At 41.9% G+C, this 27886-nt stretch overlaps 1 protein-coding gene across 1 annotated transcript; it reads left to right on the plus strand.

Moving 5' to 3' along the window:
* Positions 1-2494: 2494 nt before the first annotated feature.
* podxl2 (podocalyxin-like 2) lies at positions 2495-27803 on the plus strand. Its single transcript, XM_056363495.1, has 13 exons — positions 2495-3512; positions 14852-15195; positions 16000-16345; positions 17027-17139; positions 18992-19208; positions 19296-19484; positions 20128-20360; positions 20449-20523; positions 21304-21460; positions 22639-22700; positions 23905-24084; positions 24274-24435; positions 24573-27803. The coding sequence occupies exons 1-13, from the start codon at positions 3482-3484 to the stop codon at positions 24630-24632; spliced, it is 2169 nt and encodes a 722-aa protein (XP_056219470.1). The 5' UTR covers positions 2495-3481; the 3' UTR covers positions 24633-27803.
* Positions 27804-27886: the final 83 nt, after the last annotated feature.

A 27886-nucleotide genomic window follows, 5' to 3' on the forward strand; every position in this document is an offset into this window, starting at 1 on the left:
AGTCACACAATGCTGTACGTGTTACTATTGTGAAAATTCATACCAGATGTGTTTTATAAAAACCATCAACAAAGTTAAAGCAGCTTCATAAATAACTTTATTGGACATTATAAAGTACATTAATTTAAACAATTTACAACACTGGAAACATGTATAAAAGAATAATAAATGGATTAATTAAATACTGTAGTGCACAATTTACAATCAACTATTTAAAATCAAAAAATAGTTGTGGATGAAGTTAAAGCTGAATTTCACTGTCATATGTAAGTTTGTTTAATAAAAAGAAGTAGTTGAATCAACAGCAACAGAATCTTTAGTAACAAGTATAATCATTATTCATCATGAGTCCTAATGTGTGAGACAGTTAATATTTATTTGCTCCAGTAACAATCTCCCTCTAAATAAGTGATGCTGTTGGAACAGCACACTGATATTAACTATAATGGCTGAGGACTATGAAATATGAATGTAATGTTTTAAACTAGTGACAGTTTGTTACAGCTGCAGTGGAGTTCAAAGGTCATGTGACTGTATGTCTGACGTGGGGCAGAGAGTGTAATACGACAGTGAGGGTGAAGGGAACCAGGAAGAGCAGAGCTGATCAGACTGAACAATGTTATGGCCACAAGTGTTACATTAAAAAATACTATATTATCATATAAGACACTGTGTGTATGTTTAAGAGAAGATCTTCATGTGTGGACTCTGCAGGTGGAGGTGGTGCAGGGCCTCCATCATCACTGCAAGAGGTTGTAGGTGTCCCCAAAGATCCAGACCTTGGCTGGATGGAAAAAAACATTATAATAGAGAGAAATCAGATCAATATCATATTGTAGAGTTTAGAGAAAAAGACAACAGAAACAGCACTCTGATTAGATGATCACAGATATCTGAAAATACATTATTCCCTCAGCTTAGTTGTAATAAACAGTCTGCTGAAATTTTACATGAAATAACAATAGAATAGAAACTAATACTGAGTTTGGAGTCATTGTGCAGGTTCACATGTCATGATGGTTCTCAGCTCTCAGTCATGTTCTTTATTCTGACAGAGACACAATCATTCCAACAGATGTTTTAGCTCAGTCATCAATAATGAAATGAACTAGAGCTGAAAACTATCCGACTAACACTGAACCAAACTTAATATGAACAAACACGACTGTCTTTAACAGCTCGTCCAGACACGACAGTTCACTGTAATAACGGGATCGTTTAGTGACCGTGACTTACCGACATTAACCCGCTGTCTCTGTTAACACTAAGGTCGGTGACGTCACCTTCGCTTTGCGGAACTCATTTTAAAACACGTTATAACATGTTTTCCCTCGGTCTGTGGTTTTAATACAAGCGGTTACACCTCACAGTTATCTTACACACAGTAACTTCAGCTAATGTTACAAGCTTTCTCCTCATATATGTGATTTTTACCAAATGTGGACATGTTTGCAATTAGCTACTAAGATTATTTTAACACTAAGATATAAAGCTTACCTTGAACTATGAATGCTAACTGTGTTAGCAGCGACTTCGTACCGCGTATCCAGGAGCCTGCTGCGGTTAGGTAGCCGGTGTAGGCGGCCGTGCATAGCAAAGATCCTCTATAGAGAAGATGCCGCATTACAGGCAGCGCCAATGGTATGAAGTGGGACAGCTCCAGTCTCCTAAGTGGATGTTGTCCCTCAGCCCGTCCCTCAAGCGAAGGCAACTGGCATGAAATGTGACAGTAGCTAATATTAAAATCTATCCCTGTCTAGACTCTCTGCATCCTTGTCGGAGCAGAGAGGAGGAGCCTCCGACTCCACGGCTTCTCCTATTGGTGCAGCAATGATCCTGTCGGTCCTCACCACAGCTGCCGCCGTTTAAACATCAGAGGAAGAGAGTTTAAGAGCTCGGCTGCACATCATTAGTGGCGGCTGACATGATAGGCAGCTCCCCTCTGTACCTCCTTTGTGAACATTTATGTGTAATTTGTGATTTGGTTTGAGATGCTGGTAGTGATTGTTGGGGACTGGGCTAGGTTTAAAATTCTGATTGTGCATCACACCCTTAGAAAAAGACTGTTGGACACATTAGGAACAGGGGTGCTGCTTCTTGTGTTTTTGGGTTGGTTAGAATCACATAGTTAGGCTCTTTGTTGGCTCCTGTTCCCCTACTTCAGTTATCCTCTAGCCTTGTTTGTATTTTTGTTTACTTATTTACCCTCCTGGTTACGCAATAAATTAAATCAGTAAATTTGATTTACCAATAACACCTGGTTTTATGTTGCTTCCGTTTTCCCCTAGCTGGGTTGTAACATAAAGATTGCCGACATATGGTGACTGGGAAGATGGATGCCAGAGACCAACATGACTGCATTGAACTGAAACCTGGCTTTGTGAGCAGTCAGTAAGTGAAATACTAGGTGAGTAAAATTTCCCCGCCTTGTTGTATCTACTTTACTTGCAGAAATCAACTGCCTGGTTTAGCAAAGTTTCACAAAAAACTTTATTTCACATTAAAACTGCATTAATTTCAACAATTTACAATCAACTGTAACTCACAAATTAAAAATAGAATACAGGTGTGAATGAAGGTGCAGGTGAACTTCACTGTCACAAGACAAGTTTGCATCATAAAGAGGTGGATAAATCTTATTTAGTAACAAGTATAAATTATAGTAGAGATGTAAAATAATCCTTCATAGCTCAGTGAGGACAGAGCATCAGTCTGACAGGTTGACTGGAAGCTGTGGCAGCCGTCCATAAGTGATGGAGGGAAGGTGCAAATGGTCCAGGAGCCGTTATTCATCATGAGTCTTCGTGTGTGACACAGTTTACATCACGTGTCATACATCAGTGAGTGACGTCACAGGCAGTTTGCCATTTGTCACAGACGGAAAAAACGTTTTTCCACATAATAATTTTTTTTCCACTGTTTTTTTATTTTAACTAATTTTTAAATATTTTTTTTCACAAAAAGAAAAACAGGTTGGCAGATTTTTTTCTAAGTGTCTTTCATCTGGAAAATATCACCTGCCCCTCGGGGTGTTAATACAGATGAAAAAAAGAAACTTAGAAAAATGATCCTGGCAAAATCAAAGTCCTTGTTGTGTAAGTAGCTTTTTTTTTGGTATAAAAAGTTAGGAGCACCAATTTACAAGGAGCACCTGAACGCAGCTCTGGATCAGTCAGGGCCTGCGACATCTAGCGGTCTGAAGCGGGAACAACAAGCAGCTGCCAGGCGGGTATTTCCAGCGTCGGTGGTGCAGAACCAGCAGCAGCAGCAGCAGCAGCAGCAGCAGATCTTCAGATCCTGGTCTGTCTGTCACGGACAGCCGGTCAGTGAACCCGCACACAGGACACGACAGGCGGCCATGAGCACGACGATCTCCTGAGGAGGAACCTCCATCCACATCCAGAGCGCCCAGTGAGATCTGTCCATCCGGAGCCGAGGAGGAGGAGGAGGGGAGCGGGGGACGCCGAGCACTGCAGCAGACATGCCGGGCCTGCTCCACATCACACTGATCGGTGAGTCTGTTCATATTCTCATTCTTTATTTCGTCCACGCATGAACACGGACAGCTGCAGAGACACGGTCAGTTAAACAGGGAATTTCACAATAAAAGCGAGAAAATCAATTCCAGAGAAATCTTAGGAGACTTTTGAAAACATCACAGGGAGATAAGATCAGTATGAACTCACCGCTGAGCTCCACGTTTAACTCCCTACAAGTGTTTATGTGATAGTTTTATTTATTTATTTTCTAAGGTGTTTATGAACAGTGATGTTGTGAATCCGGGTGGAACCGGCAGGGACGCAGTTTGTTTTAATGAAGCGTTCAGGTTAAATTCTGCAAAGTGGATGATGCTCAGGCTGACACTGTGTGGGAGGCGCGCAGTGCACTTAAATCAGCAGACACACACTGCAGTGTCTGACACACACACACACACACACACCCACACACACGCACACACACACACACAGGCACCAGACATGGCATGAAGAATAATAATTTTCATCTTCATCATTAACAGTTAATTTTTTTTTTTTTTGCATCGTCATGGATATTCTGATTTATTGCTTATGTGATGAACCACACACCCTTCCTTGTGTTGTGGCTTCTACAGGCAAATCATGATATTTACAATATTTAAGGCTGCAGCCAATGTTTATTTTCATTATTGATTTATTTCTTGATTATTTTTGTGATAAATTGATGAATGGTTTAGACTGTAAAATGAAATCTGTCTTTAAATTCCTTGTTTTTTCACACCAACAGTCCAAAATCTAAAAAATATTCCACGTTCACTGATTTAAAACGGAGACAAGCACCGAATCCTCCCATCACAGAAGCAGGAACCATTGATTTTACAGCACAAATTATTTAAGTAATTAGTCAGTTATCAAAATCAGGGCAGCAGCTAATGATTATTTTCAATATCAATTAATTTACCAGATTGTTTTCGATGTTTTTGATTTCTTTGCTTGAAAAATTACTAAAAGCATTGATCAGTTGTCAAAATTGTAGCTTTTTAATATATTAACTCAGCCCTATTAATAATAGTCATCGTTTTGATGATTGTTAATTTGATGAAAACTGTTTCCGAGCAGATTTCAGGACAGAATTCAGCCACATGAGAAGTTGTGTTTGTTTTTGTGTCTGAGCCACAGACTCACATTTCACATAGAGGTGCAGCTGAGTCTGTGAAGCTACGCTGATGTTTTCATGCTTTTAGGTGTGAACGCAACATCACTGCTGATGAAGGTCGAGAGGAAAATGTTTTATTTTTCATTCTAATGATAAAACATTGAGGTGAAATCTTCCTGCTTCAGGCTGCGTCTCCTGATTAGAAAAGAGGGGAGACATCAGGGTGAGGATGGGTCGGGGTGAAGGGGATTTGGGGGAGGGTCCCTGTCGATAAGCTGATCTGAGGGGTTAAAGCACGGAGAGAGGGGCTTTAGGTCGACCCCCACCTCCCCTCCCCTCCCAACATATTGTACCCAAAATGAAAACTAGAGACTACACAGGAAAACGTATCAGAATTTATCGCCAATGCGAACTGAAACTGAAGGTGTTTACAGTGTTTATGGCATTTTACAACCATCCTAAGATTATTTTAATTAACTTTCTCCACAGCCTCAGATACAAAGCTGTACCGCAGAAAACAATGCTGTCATAAAACAACCTGCACATGACACGTGTCCAAATATTCACCATAAAACTGACAAACAAACAAACAAAAATACACAATCCAGCATCAACCTGGACATGCAGAAACACAAAAACCAAAATGAAACAAACTAAAACCAACTATAAACAGCATAAAAACAACATGCTAGGCCCACAGCTGGTTCAAGTTGTTTTGCCTTGTTGCAGTTTTAAACACAAATATTAGTTTTCTGCTTCTTTGTCATGATAGGAACAAGGAAACTGCAGACAACAAGAGTTATTAATTAAAATATGTGAATTGTGTGAATAAATCAAATCAATAAACATGCTTGTTATAATCTTGTACCATTTTTTAGCTTCACAAACAGCCATTCAGTTGAAACATGCAGGAAAATGATCAAATCTAAGGCTAATTAATTATTTTTTATTAATATTTTGCTCTATTAAAATGCCAGAAAAAAGGTTGAAAAAAATGTTATAATTACAGTGTAAAAGCACATAGACACCAAAACATTTTCTTTACATTTAACTCTTAAATATTTACTATATAAAGAATTCAAAGAATTCTCTGCTGCCACAAATATAAATTTTGGGTAGAAAAACAAAATCTTTTATTCGGCTAATTTTAAATGAATCTGATTATTTTGCCTAAAAACAGTCGCATTTAAACGATGCTGACTCTGAAAAATATTGGAATCAGCAGATCGCTAAAAACACAGCAGGAACTTGTTGTCAACAGCTAGCATTTAGCATTTTAGCAATGCAGCTAGCATTTAACATGTTAACCTGCTATTGTAGACATTTTTGCTCTCTAACAGAAAGTTTAGCAACTTAGCCTGTTAGCATGTTAATTTTGCTGTTGAATGCTAACATTACCATTAACCTTCTAATCCTATGTTATCATAAAGATAACGATATTCCTCTATATCATTGTAGAGTACTGTTTACCTTAACTACAAGTTGACCAACCGTGTGTTGTATACACATTTTTAAAGATCCCTATGATTTCCCTCCAGCGACTTCGACCCACAAGCTAACAGAATCAAGCGCACTTTCGAATTCCTTAAACCACTTTTGATTGGATAAATGTACGTATGTCTTTAATGTCAAAAGTTCAGATGCTTCCCTTCATTTTATTTCAATTCAATCTCTCATATTGCTAAAATCTCCAAAATAACATAATCTAGATGTCCTTAATATTAGTTAAGGCCCTATAACAGGTGTACAAGTTCTGTGTAAAAGTTAGCATTGTAGCATGCTACAACTTTGGCATTCTCACATTTGCTAGCAGCATAATGTTTAGTAGGTTAGCTGGTTAGCATCTAACAATTTTTTTGTTGAATGCTGACATTACCATTAGCATTACTATGCTACGTTAGTGCTAAAATCCCAGCAAAATGCCAGTTAGAGTAACTTCAGCTTCCATGTGACGTAATGTGCCGTATTTCCATGTGAAACCGAATATGTGAACAGGGTAAAACTTACTTCAAATTCACTGGATTTACTGGATAACTTCTGTATATGTAAGGAGCAGGATGAGTCAGCAAAAACATTTGAATGTTTTCCAGGAAAAGAGAGAGATTTCGTTACAGAAAAAAGCTTTTTAATCCCAAATGTAATTTATTATCCCAATGCTTTAACCTCAAAATAGTGTTGAGGCTGTTGACATTCGATTAAAAGGCCTCTTGTTATGAACTTGTGAGATTTTACATGTAGGAATCGAATAGGACTCATCCTCTGGGGACCGTGAATCCTTGTACAACATTTATTTAGAATCTGTCCAGTAGTTGTCGAGATACTTGAATTTCAGTCTGTTTTCCAAACAGTAGTGAGCGAGCGTCTGTCCAGAGAGCTTGACTCAGTAAAGCTTTTGTTGCAGCATCACAGAGAGGGAAACTTCTCAGAAACGTCTCCAGGTATTAACATCCTCCATTTTTACTTTGCACTTTGGATTCTCAGCCACAATCGTTTTGGTTTTTTTTTTTTTGTGTATGTGTGTGTGAAGGCAGGATTTTTCTTCCTGCATCTGTGATCTCAGGTTCAGTGTGGTATGATGAACTTTGGGGGGGTATCTCTCCTCCAGCACCTGCTCGTTTCCCCCCGTGGCGCCCGGCTGCCTCGTCGAGCTCAGCGTGGAGCTTATCTGTTAAGCTGATAAGGCTAACTCAGCTCTTCAGTCCCTCCGGCTGGATGGACGCTGGAAGACTTTCTGAAGTAATTACGCCGCAAAATTGCCTTTGTAGACAAAAATTTGAAGGTCACTGTGTAGTGCAGAAACTACGGTTTGAAGTATGAGACAGGTACGATTTTATGTGGTTATAATAGTGTTTGGACATCATCACAGTGACGCAGAGACACAGGCTTTATCTGCTTTTGCTGGAGAAGCTTGCAGATGCAGAGAAATGCCCGTATTTCTTGGAAAATGATCATATATATAACTACATGAACGTCAGTTGTCACAGCATCAGTGTCTGACTGATCAGCGACAGTCAACTCTGCTAAGCCCACTCTTGTGCAACCTGGAGCTATCGTACAGGAACAAAATATGGTCTGTGGCTCTAGAAGAACTAGAATCACCTCCTCGTGGTCGTATCCCTCCGCCAGTCAGACTAGTTCCAGGCTACATCCCTGTTTGTCCAGAGTCAGAGAAAATATGAACCATTTCTGTGACTTTTTGTCATATTTGCTGTGTGAAGTCCTGATTAAATGGTGTGGAATGGAAAGTGTTTTGTGAGGTCACACTGACCTTGACCTTTGACCTTTGACCAACAAAATCTAATCAGTTCATCCTTGAGTCCTAGTGAATATTTGTATAAGTTCCGTCAAAGCGTTACTGAGATATCGTGTCGACCTGAAAACAAAATGTCTGCGGTCATCACTGTGCAGTGAGGAATTAATCCATCAACCTCTTGTTGATTCGGACGTGAGGGAATCATCACAACACAAAAGTTCAGTTAAACCCCGCAGTTGTCCTCTTTTACCTGACAGGTTTATCCCATCCTGTACGAAAGCTGCTTACGTCAAGGTCCGCCGTGCTTTTCAGGTGAATAAATGAGAAACGCTTAATGTCCACCAACACCTTTTTTTAATCCTCAACAAATCATCCAGCGTGTAAAGGAGAGGTCAGGGAGAACGAATACTGCCAAGGCTCCAGGTTCAGTCACTGTTTATTCACTGGGCTGAACATTTCTCCACCGCTGCATTTATTTTACTGCAAAATATTCCTTTAGAGGTAAATGGTACAAATAATTCTGCCTCAGGAAACAGGCTGCAGGAGTGAGACTGAGGTCGGAGCTTCATCAGCACAAACAGCAACATTTAGTCCAAACGTGTTCAAAGATCAATGAGAGATCAGTGAGTTAATATTGGCTCATTGATTTCCCCCGTGATAAACACGTGCACGAGTTCTGGCTTCGTGTCTCGGCCGAACTCGACTTTCCAAAGCTCAGTTTCTCATCGTTGATCTAGACATAAAGTCAGAGCTCTGTCGCCGGCGAGGATGCGGTTGTTTTTCCTCAGGTTGCTGGAAATGCAAACACACACCTTAATAACGTGGAGTTTCATCAGCACAGAGCTGACTTGAGGTTTTTGGGAAGGAGGCAGGTGTTAAAACAACTACAGCACTTCTCCACTGGAGGATGAATCCTTGATCCGTTTCCTCCCTCCTTCCTGCTGTTTGTCCCTCCGTCCTCAACGTCCATCCTCTCACTCCGTGGAGCTGCTCGCTGGACCAGTCACCCACAGGGAGGAGGACATTTTATAGGCCACCGGTTTGTCAACGAAGCACTTTTTAAAGGTGAACTATCTCAGCAGATATCCATGTTGGGATTTAATCAAATAGCTCATTTTATTACCTGATGTTTTTAATGAGGCTGATGATATTCTGTGTTGAAGAGACCGAAGTGATCCTGTGTGGTGTCGTCTGTGTTGTCGGTGCCTTATTTAGATTATTTCTCTGTCATAGAGCTCCACTGTTTAAAATATATTAAAATATATATAAGAATAAAGCTGTGTCCCAATTCAGGGGCCGGGCCCTTCGAAGGTCGCGGCCCGCAAAGGTGTGGCCCTTAGTAAACCGCGAAGCCCGAACCGAAAATGAGACAGTGAAAGATTTTAACTGTGCGTCACCAGCTGTGCTCGGCCTTATCGTTGCGTCGTAAAGCGTCGCTCCTGTCGCCTAGCAACCCTGACAACATGTAACTTTTTTTAAGGCCCTTTTGTTTTAACAGTCGTACCGTTCGTTGTTGAAATGAGCTGAAACACAATACTTACATTTAAAAGTGTAATCCTCAGGCTCTCTGTCCGTGTTGTTTGCTCTTCATTACCGGTGCGCAATGAATCTTGGGATATGTTGGACCACGAAGGATCCACCTGTTTGAGCCTTTGTTGCCCAGGAAAAGAAGGACAGATTTGAAGGAGGGACACAATGGCTCTCCAAGTGCAGCCTCTGAAGGATGTGAGGCTTTATTCATTTAGCTTTGAGCTTAATGCTAACTCCAGCATGCTAACTCCAGCATGCTAACTCCAGCATGCTAACTCCAGCATGCTAACGTTCAGGTTCACTAGTTTGGTGTGTTGGGACCGGAACCAAAGATTATTTTCATTCATCAATTCATCCGCCGATGGTTTCTCAATTAATCACTTAATTGTTTTATTCAGTTAAATCATCCTAAAAATTTAGAAAAACACCCATTAAGATTTCCCACAGCTGAATGAAATCTGTTTCCAGATGTCTTGTTTTATTCCATCGATACTCAAAAATCCAAAGAGATTCAGTTTATTCAGTCGTTTATGAGAAAGAAAAGAAGCAAATCTTCACTTTTGAGATGTTGAAAACAGCAAATTTGAAGCTCCTGGATTCTTCATTCAGAGATCAAACAAGCGAAACCACCGAGCAGAAGAACTCAGAGCAAACGAGCTGACAGCTGACTTCATTAAGTTCAGTTAAAATGTCAAAATGCTAGAATAGAGTCGTGAGTGAAGCAGTTCAACAACTGTTTGACTGTTCACCAGAAAGCAGGTCACTCGGTTCAGCATGGGATATTTTTAAAACTAATAACCAAAGTCCTGTCAACAACAGCAGAAATTAACGCTGACATATCATTGTAGCGTGTTTAATTCCACATGTGAAATTACTGCTGACTGTAAACACTAACCGCACTTTCACACATTTTTTAGAAAGGATCTAATTGTCTCCAGTTTTCATCTATCCACCGATTTATTTTCCGGTGTGTAATGAACATCAACAACAGCCTCACGAGGCCACAGGACCCGCACTAGACTTTTATTCTCGTAATTACTCTGTGCCCCTGTTTCTTCTGCGCCCCAGAGTCCAGATGCCATTGCTGCCGAAACTATAAACTGTAATAATAGAGCTGATGAAAAGCATGTTTGAATCAAGGCTGTCCTCAGTGCCCGTGGTGATAACTTCACATACACTCAAGAGAAATATGAAGCAGTCAGGCTCAATTCTTATGGCCCTGTATCATATAATAACTTGTTGATTTTTCTAATTACTAAAACAGTGTACTACGACAATTAGTATGTACTGTAATCTGTCCTGCAAAAAGAAAGATTTTGGATTTAAGCATGATAAAAATTAAAATGCAGATATTTTTTCATGTTGTTTTTGGAGTGTATTGAAAAGTTTGTGGGAGGAGAAAACCCACGACATCACAGGGAGAAGATTCAGTCTCCACAGAGAGAGAGAGAGCAGGCGGTCAGGAGATGGAAACTCAACCTTCTTGCTGCGAGGCCACAGTGTGCTGCCCTCTATAAACTTAGCCACGTCTTCTTCAGGGAACTACAGTTCAAAAAGCTGACGAGTCCCTGAAATCCGTTTGTTGTACATATGAGGAGTAGCTGCTCCAACACTGGCCTCGATACGCATCAATGAATCTTCACAGTCTGTGTTCGTGATGTTCCGTGTCCAGTCAGCAGTCATACACCGGACCTGTTCTGGGCCCAACTCTCTAATCGGCCTGAATGCAGCATCTTCGGGTTAATGATGTCAGTTCGCCTCCTGAGTTTCCTGCGGTCGAAGATGTTTCAGCAGTTTGAATCTTGTCTGCTCATCTGATAAAACATAAAGCCTCTTTTGAAAGCGCCTCAGTGCTGCTTCATCCAGCACCCTGGCATCTCCTGACCGCACCCCATCAAACCCAATGAGGAACTCGGTTTTACTGCGACAAATGTGCTCTTGTTCTCCCTCCATCCTTTTAGAAAGCAAGCAGTCCACTGCGTCCATAAAGAAGACAGAGGGCTGTAATTCTCTGGCAGCTGCAGAAATAGAGGCTTTATTCATCCACTTGGGGAAATTCAATTGTCCAGCAGCTCGTCCAGGTCGTGAGTCACGGCCTTATGAGCTTCTCAGACTCTCTAAAATATCTACTGGTGGAACTGGCAGCACTGATGTTGATGAATGTGGCTTTTGGATCAGTTAGCGACGAGATCTCAGGCCGGTGAAGAGCTCAGGTCTGCAATGTCTTCACAGGGGACAGACTCTCCACTGACAGTTTCACTCTCGATCACGTTATATATCACGACATATTTGCTGCTGAGGTTCGTCATATCCTTTGGTGGCTGATTCACCGGTGCAGGTTTTCCATTCTGGGTCTTTCCCACCTGCGGGGGGGTAACCTTTGGATCAGTGGTAGTCTCAGGTCCTGATGTGAGTGGACACACAAGGCACTGCATGCTGGTTTTTTTACCAACACTACTACTACATTTAGACGGCAGTGTTTTGCCATGATGTGATTTATAACCATTTTATTTAGACGTGTCCTCACACCTCGTCCTGTGATCTCCACTGCTGTTCCCTTTTCAAACGCAGCAATAAGGACAGCAACGGTTGAAGTGACGGCTACGATGCACGTATACATTTCAGCGCGTTGCGTTTAACTCTAACAAGGTTTACTTCACTCCTTCAGGAAACCGAGGTCTTTGTGAGCGTCGCTACAACATGTTGGTTGATATTTGCTTTAGAGACAGTTTAATATCAGATGAGGAGTTTATATAAATGCGTCTGTGACTTCAGCACCACGGACAGCGCCATGGTTTATCAATACTCAGCTCAGTGATGTCGTGGGTTAAGAAGTAAGAAATGTTTATAGGCCCATGACTTGATCTTACACCAGGCTCGTCTGAAGATGGACATGTTGCTTACAGGGACATTTTCTCTGTTATTCTGTTATTTTCTTTTTCAAATTTTCGTCCTCTCCACCTGCAAACACTCGGAGCTGCTGACGTGGCTGTAGACTCTGCAGACGCTGTAATCTCGTTCATTTATTAAACTTTAAAGGAAGTTTCTTGACTTGAGAGTTTGAATTGAAAAAAAAAAGCTTGTGAAAGACTCTTCCCTTCTGTTGGAAATCATTCAGTCAGCAGGAAGGAACTGGTGGATCTGTGCCACCTCAGACTGGGGGGTGGGGGGGAGTTGTTCACGGGCCAGAGAGCTTAACATGCCGCAGACGTGTTTGAGACATGTTGGCTATGATATCATAATCTGCTCAGTCAGCCCCTGAGGTCAGACAGCCATCTGTGGTCCCAGACAGAGAGCATCATGGGACAAAATCCACCGGCGTTCCTTCGTCTCTGTCCTGCTGTTAGCACAGACACGTCTCAACCCACCACGACCCCTCGACATGGAATGACCTCTCGTGCCGTGACGTTTAGCCGCCATGCTTGTAGGGCTTATGGGAAATGGTGTTTGTTAAATGCAACAAAAAACATAAACATTATAATTGCAGGTGAACCAAAACATTTATAACCCTCCGTACTTATTAATGGTTTACCAGCATTTATAACTGCATTATTACTGAATAGAGCATAGACATGTTAAAACGTGAATTAGGATCAAATAATATTATACCATAATATTTAATAAATGATTATACTATAATAAGTCTGCAGCTGTAAATGTTAATAATTTATAACTGGATGTTGGTCCAGATCTCCTGCAGGCCTTTTGAAAAGGATAAGTGGTTAAACATCTGAGACGTCCCCCTAACTAATTAAAACAAATTAATTGGAAAAACTTTTAGGTGGCACGACACTGATCTATAAAACAGGAAGTGATTTATTAACCGTTCCAGCTCATAAACCCTGTGGTGCTTCAAACAGCAGCGTTAACAAATGTGCATGAAGCTTCTGATGAATCACTGAACACATGAATAAATGACAAGCAGATAGAAATGATGCCAGAAAATTAAATAAATGGAAGTAAAAGAGCCTGCAGTGACTTTCCAAGGACGGCCGTGGAGATAAGTTGATGTCAGGGTTTTAACAGTAAATGAAATCACTTTAATGCATAATGCAGACGACAGAGTGCTCTTATCTGTTCTCTCCCTGGGCGGCTGTTTCTCTTCGCAGTGTGTTGAGTAACAAAACAAAAACAACATTAAATCAGGAAAGGGAATTAGTTAAAGTGATTTGATCTGACCTCCCTTAGTTTTTCAGGCTCCATCATTTGTTTGTATGTAGTTTTAAAGGAAACTAAATGTATTAAACTAAGTTAGACATCATCGTCCTGTCTGTTTAGCTTGTGACTCAATATAATGCACTTTAAACAGGTGGAAGGACATTTCAAGTGTTTATTAATGTGCAGTATGTGTCAATAATTATAGCTTCTCCTATAAAGACATTTTGTATTATTACATCTGTATTTTACTATATTCTGAATCATTAACTTTTTATAAAGCAGATTTCTGAGAAGAGTTATAGCTCTTAAATACATTATATTATATTACAGTGCATTATGTACCATTTATTAAAGCCATATTTTCTTCTTCTGTGTTTTATTTGAAGTGTTGATCCATCAGAAGATATAAAAACCATCTCAGTGTAGTTTTACATCTCCTCTCTCAGGCTTCTCTCTGCAGCTCTAGTAACAACAGGTCGGTGAGCCAATCAGAAGAGAGGAGGCCCTGAGCCTCTCCTCTGATTAGCTGACTGTTTTCTGACTGATCCAATAAAAATATAGCAGATTTCAGGTAAAAACACTCAGAGAAACCAAATCCTGCAAGGTTTGGATGGTGGGTCCAGGTGGGCGGGGCTTGGTGACTGCTTTGTTGTGACATCACAAAGTTCCAGAAGTCCTGACGGCTGGTTTTAAGGCTCAGTTTCTGAATACAGGCTGTGTGCATTTCTCTGTGGACTGAGGCTTTGATACTTTCACAGTATTAATATAGAAGCTAGAGCTGATCTATAATCACACTACACATGGACACAGACCTTTACACTGGAGGAGCTTTAAATGTTTATATTCTTATAAACAGGGGAGGCTAAAGAGATTTTCTTTTTATAATTGTCGGTCAGACTTGGTTAAAAAAAACCTATAGAGAGCTGAAAAAAAAATATTATATAATCAAAATTACACCTTTTTTTTTAAAGATTTTTTTTATCCATCAATCCACATTAAGGAAAGAAATTAAGGTTGATATTTTGTCTCCATAAAATTGTTGGTAGCAATCATTATTATGGATTTCATCTTATTGTTCCACAGTCGCAGCGCGCACTATATCGTCTGTTTTAGATTATATGTGAGTTTACTCTGCTGAATATAATTTCCTCTGGAGGATCAACAACATTTAATTTCCAACGAAAGAATTGATCCAGTATCAGAGGTTTTTTAATGTAACAGGACGTTGTGGTTCACAGTAATATCATGTTTAAAGTGTTTCTCCTCTCTTTCCCGTAGCTCTTCTGGCCAGCTGTGATGCCTTCAGACTGGGTTCGTCCCAGCGTGTCATACCCCTCAGTCCCCCTGCGGCCCGTCTGTTCCAGGATGAAAACCCAGCCCTGCCTCAGTTCATCCAGGAATTAGTCAGAACCAAACGCCACTCGGTCCACGAGTTAGTGCGAGCCCAGCCTCATTTGGTTCACGACATGGGCTGGCCCGAGATTCATGAAATATCCCGTTCCCAGGCCCAGACGGACTCAGCAAACGCCTCACAGTTAAACCCATCGTCCTCTGCAGGTCAGGACGTAGCCAGGACCGCACCCGCCGTGGATGAAAACCTGGATGTGGAAGACGAGATGGAGGTGAGGGTTCGTTTGAAAGGGTCAATAACCAAGTCAGTGGTTCCTGTGCCTCAGAGCACGTCTTATTTTAATGATGACGCCTGAACATTCAGCACTGAACTGAAACATGTAGGAAGCTCCATTTTTCTTTTTGGTTCAATAGGGGAGAGATCACTGGTTGATTCATCAATTAATTCTTCCTGTTGCCAACCAGCTCAAATGTTCTGTCCGAAGGGAGATTTAAAATATTCTTGAAACATTTAAAAACATTATTTTTATAAATGCATCACGTCTGCAGCCCTTCCATGACCCACAGGCTGGGAACCACTGAGCTAAGTATTATAAGTAGCATGCTAACCAGCTAGCCCCTCACCCGTCCTGTCCTGTAATACCACTCTGTACCTCAAGAGGTTGATAGAGAGCGTCCTCTCTGCCCTCAGTCCCTCATGAGAGGATGAAGACGTATAGTCACCACCACTACATCCTCCCAGTCTCTCTAACTGGGCAGACTGGGTGTGGCATCGTCGTCAGTCTAACAAACAACCAACCGGTTACATTCACATAATAAGACTGTAAGGTAACCCCCGTGTGGAAAACATTGTTCCTTCATCCATCTTGTATGTTTCCACCCATTTTATTTCTATATACTTTTTAAAGGCATTAATTAATGTAAATGAACTAATGAGCGATTCGGTAAAGAGCCTGTTGGAGCAGAGATCAGATATAAAACCACATCTGTTTGATCTGCTTCAGAACAAAGTTAGAGTCTGCTGTTAAAGCTACAAACATATATCTGTCTCAGTGTCAGTATCTCTGTGCTCTCAGCGTATGGTTCATCTGGTGGCGCCGCAGGATGCAGAAAGATACAGGGGACAGCCGGACGCCGCCGACCCAGAGACGGAGCTCTTAAGTGGGCCAGGAGCTGGCGACGCCTCCCAGGAGGCCTCTGGCTTCTACGGAACGGACATGGAGGACAGAGACAGAGGAGAGGAGGGAGGAGAGGACCGAGAGAGGAAAGGGGGAGAGGAGGAGTGGGAGAGAGAGGAGGACAGAGAGAGGAGAGGGGGAGACGCCAGAGGAGAGGAGGAGGAGGAGGAGAGGACGGAAGGGATGGACGATCAAGATGCTTTAGAGGCCAACCGCACAACGCCGGATCTGGACGCTCTGATTGGTTAGTAACACTTATTCTCCTTACAGAACTAAATCAACACACCCTCAGGCGGCCATATTGGCTCCTCAGCTCTCTGTGCATCACTCCAGGATTCAGTCACAAACTGCTGTTGCTGTGCAACGGGAAGTTACATCACGTCTGAGATCCTGCAGACGCCCGCCGTCTGCCCCGAGATATGAAATGTTTGCCCAGAGCAAAACCAGTACAGACCGTGCTGCTCTGCTCTTTATCATCGCTGGACAAACATGAAGTCAGCTGTTCTTGCTGTGGCTGGAACAATCTGGAGATATTGAGATTAAATGTTGATTGATTGCCCGAGGGAATCCTTGATTAATTCTTTCAGGGCGGAGAGAGTGAGATCACCAGGATACCGGTGAAAGTACAGCCCAATCCTTTTAATTTTTAGCCACGCTAGCAGCATGGATCTGTAGTGATGGCAGTATATTAAAGGCTCAGGGTTTTCATCTAGGTCTAAAATGTAGTTTGCTAAATGTAACGTAACATTTGTTCATGTTAACTGAGTTTTATTTAGCTTTATTTAGGTTTTGGTGCTGCAGAATTAATCAAACTTTCTCCTCCACATTCAAAGCTAAAAGGAAACACACACACACACACACACACACACACACACACACACACACTCAAACATGTGTTTTTGACATGTGCCTTTGTGTCTCACAGGCTACAGTCCATCTCTCCACCCCTCCAGCTCCAAGCAGCCCAGCAGCATCTCCTCCCCAGCTGAGGTGCATGATTCTGGGCCACAGGAGCACCGTGCGTCCCCGGTCCTGGAGGTGAGGACAGAGAAAGTAGTTGTGTAGTTAAACGGTTTCATCTGCAGAAAGATTAAAAACAACTTTGGAAAGGTAGAGGAACTTAAACTTCACACATAATTAGCAGAATCTTAAGTCTTACAAAAATAAACTCAACCAGGCGGAAATCATTTTATAATTTGAGTCGTGCAGTGATTCTTTGAGTCACGGAGATAAGCCTGTTCTCAGTGACAGTGCTATTTTGTTTTTGTTTCTGTTCTTTCTGCTGCAAAATAAAGTCAGTTTTTAACATCACACACACACACACACACACACACAGGACTTTGAGGCGTCAGTTTGCTTCAAACACTGTGCTTATAATCGGATTATCCAACAAGCGTCTGAAACCACTTCCCTCCACACACGTTGGAGCTGCTGCAGACAGGTTTTTGTATCTCAGGTTTGTAACCAGGTGTGTGGAGCGACTGAGACAGGCAGCATCTGGACCTTTCTCTCTGGGTTGCCATGGTTCTGCACTGATCTAAGTGCACTAAAAGCTCTAATTGTAACCGCAGAGAGACAAAAAGTAAAGAAATGGAAGTGTATTCATGTGAAAATGTTCCCCTTTATTACTTTAAGAAGCTTTTTATGAGCAGGTGCCTTTGAATGTTAATCATGTACGGACGTGGAGCAGCAGGGTCGATGGAAATCAGCAAGGACGATATGAAAAAAGAGGAATCATCAGCCACAGTTGGACTTTAATTGGATCGTAGTAAATCAGATGTAATCCAGGGCTCACCTACTAACCTTTTGCTGGATAATTTAATTAGTCTTTAACTGATTTATGGGATTAGTGGTGTTTCTTTGGCCCATTATCGACTCAGCGAAACGAGATAATGGTTCTTCTCCCACTTCATCTCTATTAAACCTCCAATTTACAAATGAATGGAAGCACACAGACGAGTCTTTGGGTCTTTTCACGTCAATATGAATAAATCATGTTATTACTACACGCTTCCTTTCAGTGATGATCACGACCTCTTCACCACACGCTACCAGGAATATTACTGACACCAGTTCCACTGCTGCTTCTACTTCTAGTCAAAACTTAACTACCCGTGTTTCACCACGATCAGCCTTAATATTACAAGTTCCACCAGAGCATCAAATATTGTGACTGTTATTATTCATATAGAAGTGACACAGTTTGGTTACATCTCTTACCACTGACCAACAGAAAAAAACAGACAAACAAACAAACAAATGCAAATCTGATCCAATCAAATTAAAATAAAGGCACGTAAAAGTCAAGATAATAATTTTCATCGGATGCAAAATAAGTAGACGAGTCGCAGGATGAGTCATAACGTTTGATACCGTTTTACAGGAAGAGAAAATACAAATAAAATATATTAAATAAGTATTTTTGACATATTTGGAATATAAGAAGATAAATGAACAATTAACACGGAGACTCAGGATCAAAACTATAATACAATATTTTTCATTTCATGAGGCTGTTTTAAAAATTTAAATTTGATGTGAGTGGTATAAAAAGTCTTTTTAATTATACAAAATCTTAAATTTTTAAATGACATCTGTGCCCGTGAGAAATCACACCGAGGATTTAATGTTGGGTATTTGAATATAAAAACCAGCTACAGTTTCTGTCTTTACGGAGTCTCCACACGTCCCCTGAAGGTGCCAGGATTTGTTCTATGGAGATCGTTATCAATATTGGAAAAATAATGATAGTAATCATGTTAAAAAGGTCTTGTAAAGCTTTATATTTGAGTGTGCAGAGGTTCTGGATGGGAAACCACCGCTGACACCTTGAGCCGTCACCACCGGCGTGACTGCGTCTCCCTGTGACCTGGTGTCGTCTGTCACGCAGGTGGGTCCTATAGAACGAGAGCTGTGGGAGGCAGAGGGGGAGGAAGACGTTCAGTCCAGTGGTTATGGAGTCCTTCACTCCTCCATCACTACGACTAGTACGACATCTACTGCGGCTGCTGCTTCTTCTTCTACTGCTGCTGCTGACGCTTCGGGAACCGCCACCCCTGAGACCGACACTGGCACAGACTTTGGGCTGCTGGAAAGTTACACAACAGGTATATGAAATTAAATTTATTTACTGATTACAGTGTCTCTGTAATAAGCTTATTATTATAAAGTATCAGGTTCTACCTTTTCTACAGATGAGAATGAGGATGAAGACAGAAGGAGGGAGGAGGAAGAGGAAGAGGACGAAACAGGTCTGACACACACAGGTGTATTCAACCAGAATCCCACTGTACCTGAGGTCGGCGTGGCTCCCAGCAGAGAGCCTCTGCAGCCCAGCGTGGAGGAGGACGAGCAGCTGGAACAGCGAGAACACGAGTTCAAAGGTGAGAAGGCTCTTAAACACTAAATTATTACAATATAGAACTTAGTATCACCTCCTCGTGGTCGTATCCCTCCGCCACTCAGACTAGTTCCAGGTTACATCCCCGTTTATCCAGAGTCAGAGAAAATATGAACCATCTGTGTGAAATTTTGTCATAATTGCTGCGTGAAGTCCTGATTAAATGGCTAAAAAGTGTTTTACTGAGGTCACTGTGACCTTGACCTTTGACCTTTGACCGCCAAAGTCTAATCAGTTTGCCCTTGAGTCCAGGTGAAGGTTTGTGCAAAATGTGAAGAAATTCCCTTGAAGAGTTCTGGAGATATTGCGTTCATGTTTTGTGAGGTCATCATGACCTTTGACCTTTGACTTTTAGCCACCAAAATCGAATCAGTTCATCCTTAAATAGTAGTGAATGTATGTGCGAAATTTGACGAAGTTCCGTTGAGGCGTTACTGAGATATCGTGTCCACGAGAATGAGACGGACGGATGGATAACCTGAAAACAATATGGCGGCTCTATCTGTGACCGGTGTGGAGGAAATAACAAAATGGCGACCGACCGGAGAATCGATATTACGAAAGGTCGAAATGACAGTCAGTTAAATCAGTTCACTGTAAACTGATTCTGTCCGTGTTTGCTCAAGGAGACGGAGGCGCGGAGGTGAAGGAGGAGACGTTGAAGAAGACGACGAGACTCGGACACATCGTCCCGCTCACCACGGGCCCCTCCCCGACCATCAGCTTCACCGACCCGTCCTGGGATTGGCTGGAAAAGACCACGCCCCTGCAGGCCAAGAGGTCAGAGGTCAGCGGCGCCGGGGTCACAGCGGTCTTCTTACCGGTCAGTCATGTCGATGAACTGGAGAAGGTATATCAGGTACGTTAACACCTCAGAGGACGTCACAGGAGGAAGTGGACAATAAACACATTTATTCCAGCTCACGTCACGTTGCTTTCTGACTCAGGTGGTGTGTGTGGACTGGAGTGAGCTGGCTGGACGGGGGTACGTCATCCTCAACATGACGCAGAACTTGAACTGTGTAAGTACAAGGAAATTAAAATGGCTGCTGCCTTCAGGATTTTAAAAGAGCTATTTGTAAGTTTTTGTTATTGCTACAAAGCTAGCGTTAGCATTTACAGCTGTTTACTTACCGGTCTAGAAATAACGTTGTGAGTTCAGCATCAAACTTCATTCCTTTACTCACTAACATCTGTCTCCAGAGGTGGCGAGCAACACCTGTCTTTCTCCTGGGGTTAGCATGCTAACCAGCATCCCGAGTCACTGTAGCTTCCTGAAGCAACTTCTCAGAGGACGTATTATAACCTCTTGTCTTGTACCGTCCTTTTCAGGCGGTTTTTTAAGTCCCCGCCAGAGTCTGATTCACAGCCCGAACAAACCACATGAAACGTTTTCTCAGACACAGTCAGAGCCAGAACTAAAGGACATGAAGGACTTCAGCTGAGCTACACAGACAGAACTGCACAGTGGTTTTGTGTGTGCGGTACTGATGGAGGACGGACCTTCACTGTGGGGTCTGTTGCCATGGCAGCAGCACAAACCCTCACTGAGGTGACCTCAAGTCTGTTACGGCAACACAGACGTAGTCTGAGCATCTCATCCTCTGTTTTACCTTTAATACAGACAAGAAGATGTTTTGTACCTGAGACACTTTTTGATAACATGTAGGAAAATGTGTGTGTGTGTTTGTGTGTGTGTGTGTGTGTGTGTGTGTGTGTGTGTGTGTGTGTGTGTGTGTGTGTGTGTGTGTGTGTGTGTGTGTGTGTGTGTCTGTGTGTCTGTGTGTGTGTGTGTGAGACAGGAGGAGTTCCGTGTAGACCAGGGCGTGCGGTTGTTGAGGATCATGGAGCAAGTATTTGCTCGAAGGATGAATAGCCCCGAGGGATCATGGGTACTCTACCTCAGCAAGCCGACACACCAGCAACACCAGCTGCTGATGAACGTGGCCTCTGAACAGGGTACACACACACACACACACACACACACACACACACACACACACACACACACATGAATTTTGAATTTATTTTCTCGGGTTAAAATCAAATAAAAAAATGCAAACAACAATGAAAATCTGAGAAAAAAGTCCCAGATGAGTTTTATATATATGACTGATGTTCAACAGGAGCTTTGTTTTTACATTACGGCCTAACTGTAAATAAAAATGTATATTTCTCGAGTTTGGAACGACCTGCCCGAGGAGAGACGGCTAGCTGAATCAGTAACTTCTTTTAAATCACTTCATAAAACTCATTTTTATTGACGATGACGTCTTTTTATCGTCTTTTTATCACCTTCATATCACTCGTTTATTGCTTTTACTGTGTTTCCAGGCGTGTGTGTTTTTATACAACATCTGCTCCCTCTTATTGTCCTTATCTATAATTAATTATATTATATTATACCGTATATTATTATATATTAGTCCTCAGTCTGTAACTCGACCTTATTTCTGTCCTGCTTTTGATTCGTTTGTCAAAACAACTTGTTTCTTAAAGGTGCTATATAAATAAAATTATTATTATTATTAATATTATATGATTTTTTTCTAACCTGAAAAACATATGAGCTGAACCTGTTTTCAGGTGGTGTGGTGTCTGCAGGTAATCCTCTTCATCACAGCCTGAGATGTGAAACAAGGGGCCAAAAATCAATATCAGAAATTTCTATCTCAACTAGATTCTGGACAGTCAGAGAACGATATTCAGTAAAGAAGAAATCAGTCTGAAACAATAAAAGTAAAGGGAGACAAAAGCAGGATTTTAAATAGTGAGGGGGATCATTTCCCTCGTGTAACTGACTGAACACTGATGCAGCTCATGTCGAAGCAGTTTCCTTAATTAATTTGATAAATAGACAAAAATAGATTGTCTGACGTCGCTCTCGGTTATTTTCAGCAGCAGAAAACCTTCAACAGTCTGAGACGTCTGCAGCGGACGTCGGCTTTTAGTGTCGGACAAAAAGACAAAAAGATATCAAGGAGATCTTTCAAGAAGAAGTTTGCTCCGGTGCATGCAGCCTGGTTAACTCAGCTGCTCATATGCTGAATATATTCTCACATATATGTGTGTAGTCTTTCATATACACACATGTGTTTATATACAAAATAACACTGTGTGTGTGTTGTGTCTTCCAGGAGTGATCGCTACCAAGGACGTGCTGGACATGTTGGGACAGATCAGGAAGAGTCTGAATAAGGTGTGATGATCTGTAAATGACTCTCACAACAAATGAAAGTAGAGATTACATATAAAACACTTTGTGATTCCTGCCTGGAGCGTAAAGGCTTCTTGCCTAAAGAAAGGATGCGGCTCTCTCGCTTCCTTCCTGAATATTTTTAGAGAGCTGAGCTAAACGTGACAGAGTTTAAAAATATTCCAGCTTTTAGCGAAAAGCTCAGCAGGATTCAAACTGGTTTATTAGCTGTAAAGCAACGACAGGAAACAGGAACAGGCTTCATCACAGTGTCTCTCATCGGGGCCTCGAGGCCTCAAACATTTACTCATGTGCCACTCCTCCGCTACAGCTCAGCGAACATAATGTTAGTTTTATTCCACCATGTTCGTCTTGAGCAGCTACAACAGCAACATGCTACATGTTTAATCAATGCATCCTTATCAATAATCTAATATTATGTCATAGGAAGTATTGTATCAGTCACAGGGGAGATTTTTTTCTGCAGAAATGCTGGAATTTTAACTTCTGATACTTTAAGTACATTTAGCATTACAATACCAAAATGTCCAATTTGAAAACCCTAACATATAACATCAACTTTACAGCACATACAGTATTATTCAACCCTCGCCAGCCCAAGCCCCCGTCGCAGAGTCCCGCACATTAAACAGTATTTCTTCCCTGGAGTTTTACGGAGAGGAGCTGGAAGTCAGGTTTTACATTCAGGAACGAAAGAGTGAGGAAAGAAATCAATAACAAAGGAAGGGTTTATAAATGGATAACCTACTGTAGTCTGTATTACTGACAAAAAACCAACTGAACGACAGAAAATAAATTTAGAAAATAAAGGGGAAATCAATCCTTAATTTGACTGAAGTGTTCTAGGAAAGGTTCCCATATCTTCAGGAACTGAGAAGCGGATCTTTTCAAGACTAGAGCAGGAAATAATGTCCCCCAGTGACTGAGCATGGCTGGGCGGGGCAGCGTCCCTCCATCTAAATAATACTGCACGCCTGACGCAAACACAGCGTGTGGCGTTAGTTTGGAGTCAGGCGTTCTTCATTTCCTCCAAAAACACCAAAAAGTGCGACGGGGTGGGGGGTTGGATTTGTAATGGACTATTTATAAGCCTTGTTAATATCCAGATAAAGTGCTGTGTGTGTGTGTGTGTGTGTGTGTGTGTGTGTGTGTGTGTGTGTGTGTGTGTGTGTGTTTGCCTCCTCAGGTCGGCATCCAGAACTACAGTGCAGCCGGTAGTTGTCCGTCTCGGCCCAGTCAAACACGCAGCGACTACGGCAAGCTGTTTGTGGTTCTGGTGATCATCGGCTCCGTCTGCATGGTCATCATCACATCTGGATTTATATACATCTGCTGGCAGAGACGGCTGCCTGCAACTAAGACTACGGTCAGTAAACACACGTCTTTTAGCTGAAGAGACCAAAACAGTTTTTGTACCAGGCTGTAAACATGTTTATTTCTGCTGTAAAGTTTTAACATGGGAGTCTATGGGGACTGACTCACTGTTGGAGCCAGACTCTAGTGGTCGTTAGAGGAACTGCAGGTTTTGGTTCTTCACTGCTCTCTGACCTCGCAGTTTCGTGCCGAGGAGCTTCACTTTGTGGAGAACGGTTGCCATGACAACCCCATGCTGGACGTGACCAACGACGGCCAGCCCGAGATGCAGGAGAAGAAGCCGAGCGCCAACGGGCTCGCGGGGGGAGGAGACGGAGGCAGGGAGGATGGCAGTCGCTGGCAGGTGATGGGATGACTGGTTTTAGTGGATTTACTGGGAGAAACAAAGATGACCAGATGGATGAGTCAGTAAAGTTTCAGGTTGGTTTGGAAAACCTTAAACTCTTGAGTGTCTCTCATCTTGTCTTTGTTTTTTTTCAGGTGTTTGTCAATCAAGCAGCGACTGAGGAGGAGGAAGAGGAGCAGGACACACATCTCTGATGGACAAAGAGGAAGAGGAGACAGGTCATGAAGGATGGCCATCTTTGATGATAAGTGGAGCCTAGAGAGGAGAAGAAGAAGCAGGAAGTCTTCAATGGAGAGAGGGTAACAGAGAAGAGGAGAAAGAGTTGGTGGGAAGGGGAAGGTATAAAACCCGAGTCCAGTCAGAGTCGAGCTAGGATTGAGGAGCACAGCAGGAGGAGTCACTGGTATCATCTTAGACACTGAGGTAAACATCACAGACTTGGAATTCATGGAAAGACAATAAACTTGCCGATCTCCAAGACGTCGACCTCTGGACTTCAGATAATGTCAGATCCCTGTTAGTGTGCCTTATGCTTTTAGCTTTTAGCTGTGTGGCTGCACGAGACAATTTAAACATGAAACTAACATAAAGCGTCTTCAATCCACCTTAAATGCTTGAATGTAAAAGCGGTGAAGTTCGGTTGTTATATTGTGTCACAGCCGGTCCTGACGAGAGCGGGAACCTAAAATAATTTCAAACATTGAAGCACAATTACAGCCGCGGAGACGGTCAGTGGTTTTACACCAGTGTCTAACATCAGCGACTCCTCTTAGCTCCTCCTCCGAATCACTGAACAGGAAGTACGGCCTGTAGCAACTTTGAAAGTAAGGTTTTGGCACTTTATTGATTCCTCTTGGAAATAGTGACTATCATCGTTAAAATGCTGCATCATGTTAAATGTATTACATAAAGTGATTGAAATATCTCTATTTTGCTTATAGGAATGGTTGTAACCGCTGAGGATGTTTACCGTACACTCTACAACAAAGTCATGTGATTGATATACTTATGTGCTGTTTAGCCTAATATGCTTTTTTTTTCCAGTAGCGTTTGAATGGCTGCTCTATGCTCCTGGCTAAAATCTTGAGGCGATGACACGTGGGCGACATTTAGAGGCCTGAAGCATGAAAACAAAGCTAGTCACAGTATCCAGTTAAAGATACTGAACCCCGAGTCCAAGTCGAGCCCCGAGTCTTCAGTGTTTTAGTGTTAAATGTCAAAGTCAGAGTCAGAGGACGTGACCGAGTCACCGGGGATTTATCTGAATCACTACGGTCATGTCCGAGTCACGTCTGTGATTTGAGTCTTTTTTTGTCATTAAAGTCACGTCTCAGTCCCGCCAGACCACCACAGCCATGTTCGAGTCACTACGGTCATGTTTTATGTCACGGACTGAGTCAGTAAAGTCATGTTCGGGTCCCTCGTATCACCCACAAGTCACTGCGATCATGACTGAATCATTACAATCATGTCTGAATGCCTTTGGTCATGTCTGAGTCACTACGGTCACATCCGAGTTACCATGGTCACGTTTGAGTTGCTACATAATAATGCGATGATGTTTGAGTCACGGTTGTCATGCCCAGGTCACATGCTCATGCCAGAGTCATTAAAGACGTGTACAAGTAACTACAGCTGCTTTTCTTCTGGTGACATCAGGCTTTTGTCAGCAATGGAAAAGGGAACAATCAGCATTCACACCTGAGTCAAATCACTTGTGATGTAAATCCAACATCTGGGTGGACACGATCACATCCTTCTGTAACGTCTTTCGAAGCACTGACACTGTAAACACACCTGTCACCTGTCCAGCACGGTAACACCAGAAACACTGCAGCTACACCTTCCTCAGAGCGCGAGCTGCAGCCCCAAAATAAGTTTTAAAAACACCCTATGACACATTGAAGCGTCTCACACGGAGGCTCCGACACTTTTACAGTGGAAAAAGGGTCAATCTGCTTTTATTAGCAGGTTTAACTGCGTTTAGAAAACCTGCGTGTACCCGCTAATATTGATGGAAAAAGGGAATATGATTCTGACCATGTCTGAGTCATCGCAGTCGTGCTGGTTAATACAGTCATGTCCAAATTATAAATATATAAATATAAGGAGTTACATGCTAACTAGCACCATAGCATACTAAACAGCTACGTCAGAGCGCCCACAGACTTCAACAGCTTCCTTGAACGTTCGGCCAGAGCGTTTTTTGGGGTTTTTTTTTTGCTCTCGCCACTTTCGGTCTGAACACAGTCATAATCTGACTGATTGATTAACAAACAGTGAAGTCCAAACTGAGTTGCACATAATTTAAAGTTATAAATTAGGTAAGTTACTTATACTGGGCGCCAATTATGAAACACTGACTAGTGACCAAACTCATAACACAGGTGGTGACATCCCACATCAGATGGACATAATTATTTCAGATAAATGTGTCTGATTCTCAGTAAGAGGCGTTCGCTGACTCAAGTCACTGCTCAGTTAATTGGAACGGAGATAGACAATTTGCAGCAGCTATTTTTTTATTGTTTTTTTAATTTATATTCGGTTTTTAACATTGATTTTGTCGCTGCAGCTGTCAGTCTCTGTTCCTCTTACTGACAGTATTGCCCATCCGCATTTCATCGAGATGTTGCCTGTGTTTCGGCTCTTTTACTCTGACTTTTCTCTATGTAACAAAACTGTATATGGCTTCACTATAAACTACGCTGATTGATATGCACTTTGCCAGCTAAGCAAGATTTATGAAGCGGTCAGGACAGAGCTGGGACTCCTGAGTACCTTAAATGTAGATTAACTGTTTCAGAGAGCACAAGACAAAAGGCAGGACACAGTCCCCTCGTCCTCCACTGGAAGACAGAATAGATGAGCATGTAGCTTTCAGCACTGCAGCGAGCATCAATATAACAAAACATACAGCCTCTGTTTCTTTTATTTGCTGAAGGAGAGAATTTGAAAGACAAATTTTGTTGGTAGAAATCAACTGAACTGGACCCTGAACAGATTGTGATCCTTTAAATTAGTCAGCACAGATGTTATTTCTTTTCAGAATCTGATCTCAGCCTCATGTATGTTTGCATTTGTTAGCGGTGCTAGTGTAAGTCAATGGGCATTCAGTTGTAGCAAAAAAACAAAAGACCCTTTGTTATAAAGAAAAGTTTCCTGGTAGGGTTTGTAACCAGGTTTTTGTCCAACATTTTGTTGAGTTTTTATTCATTCACCCCAGGTATTGTATTTCTTTTAATTCACTTTACAGATCTTTTTTGTATGTCTCTTTATATAAATTTTGATTACATATCGTCTCACTCTTTTGGTTGTCAGTGTAATGAGTTCAATGTGAGAAATAAAGTTTGGAGAAAACGTGATTTTATGTCATTTCTTTTCCCTGCAACCCAGACCTGGATAAATGGGTCAAGAATATAAACAAATAGACAAGATTTCTTGTATT

This window comes from Seriola aureovittata, chromosome 2, assembly GCF_021018895.1.
Source record: "Seriola aureovittata isolate HTS-2021-v1 ecotype China chromosome 2, ASM2101889v1, whole genome shotgun sequence".
NCBI lineage: Eukaryota > Metazoa > Chordata > Actinopteri > Carangiformes > Carangidae > Seriola > Seriola aureovittata.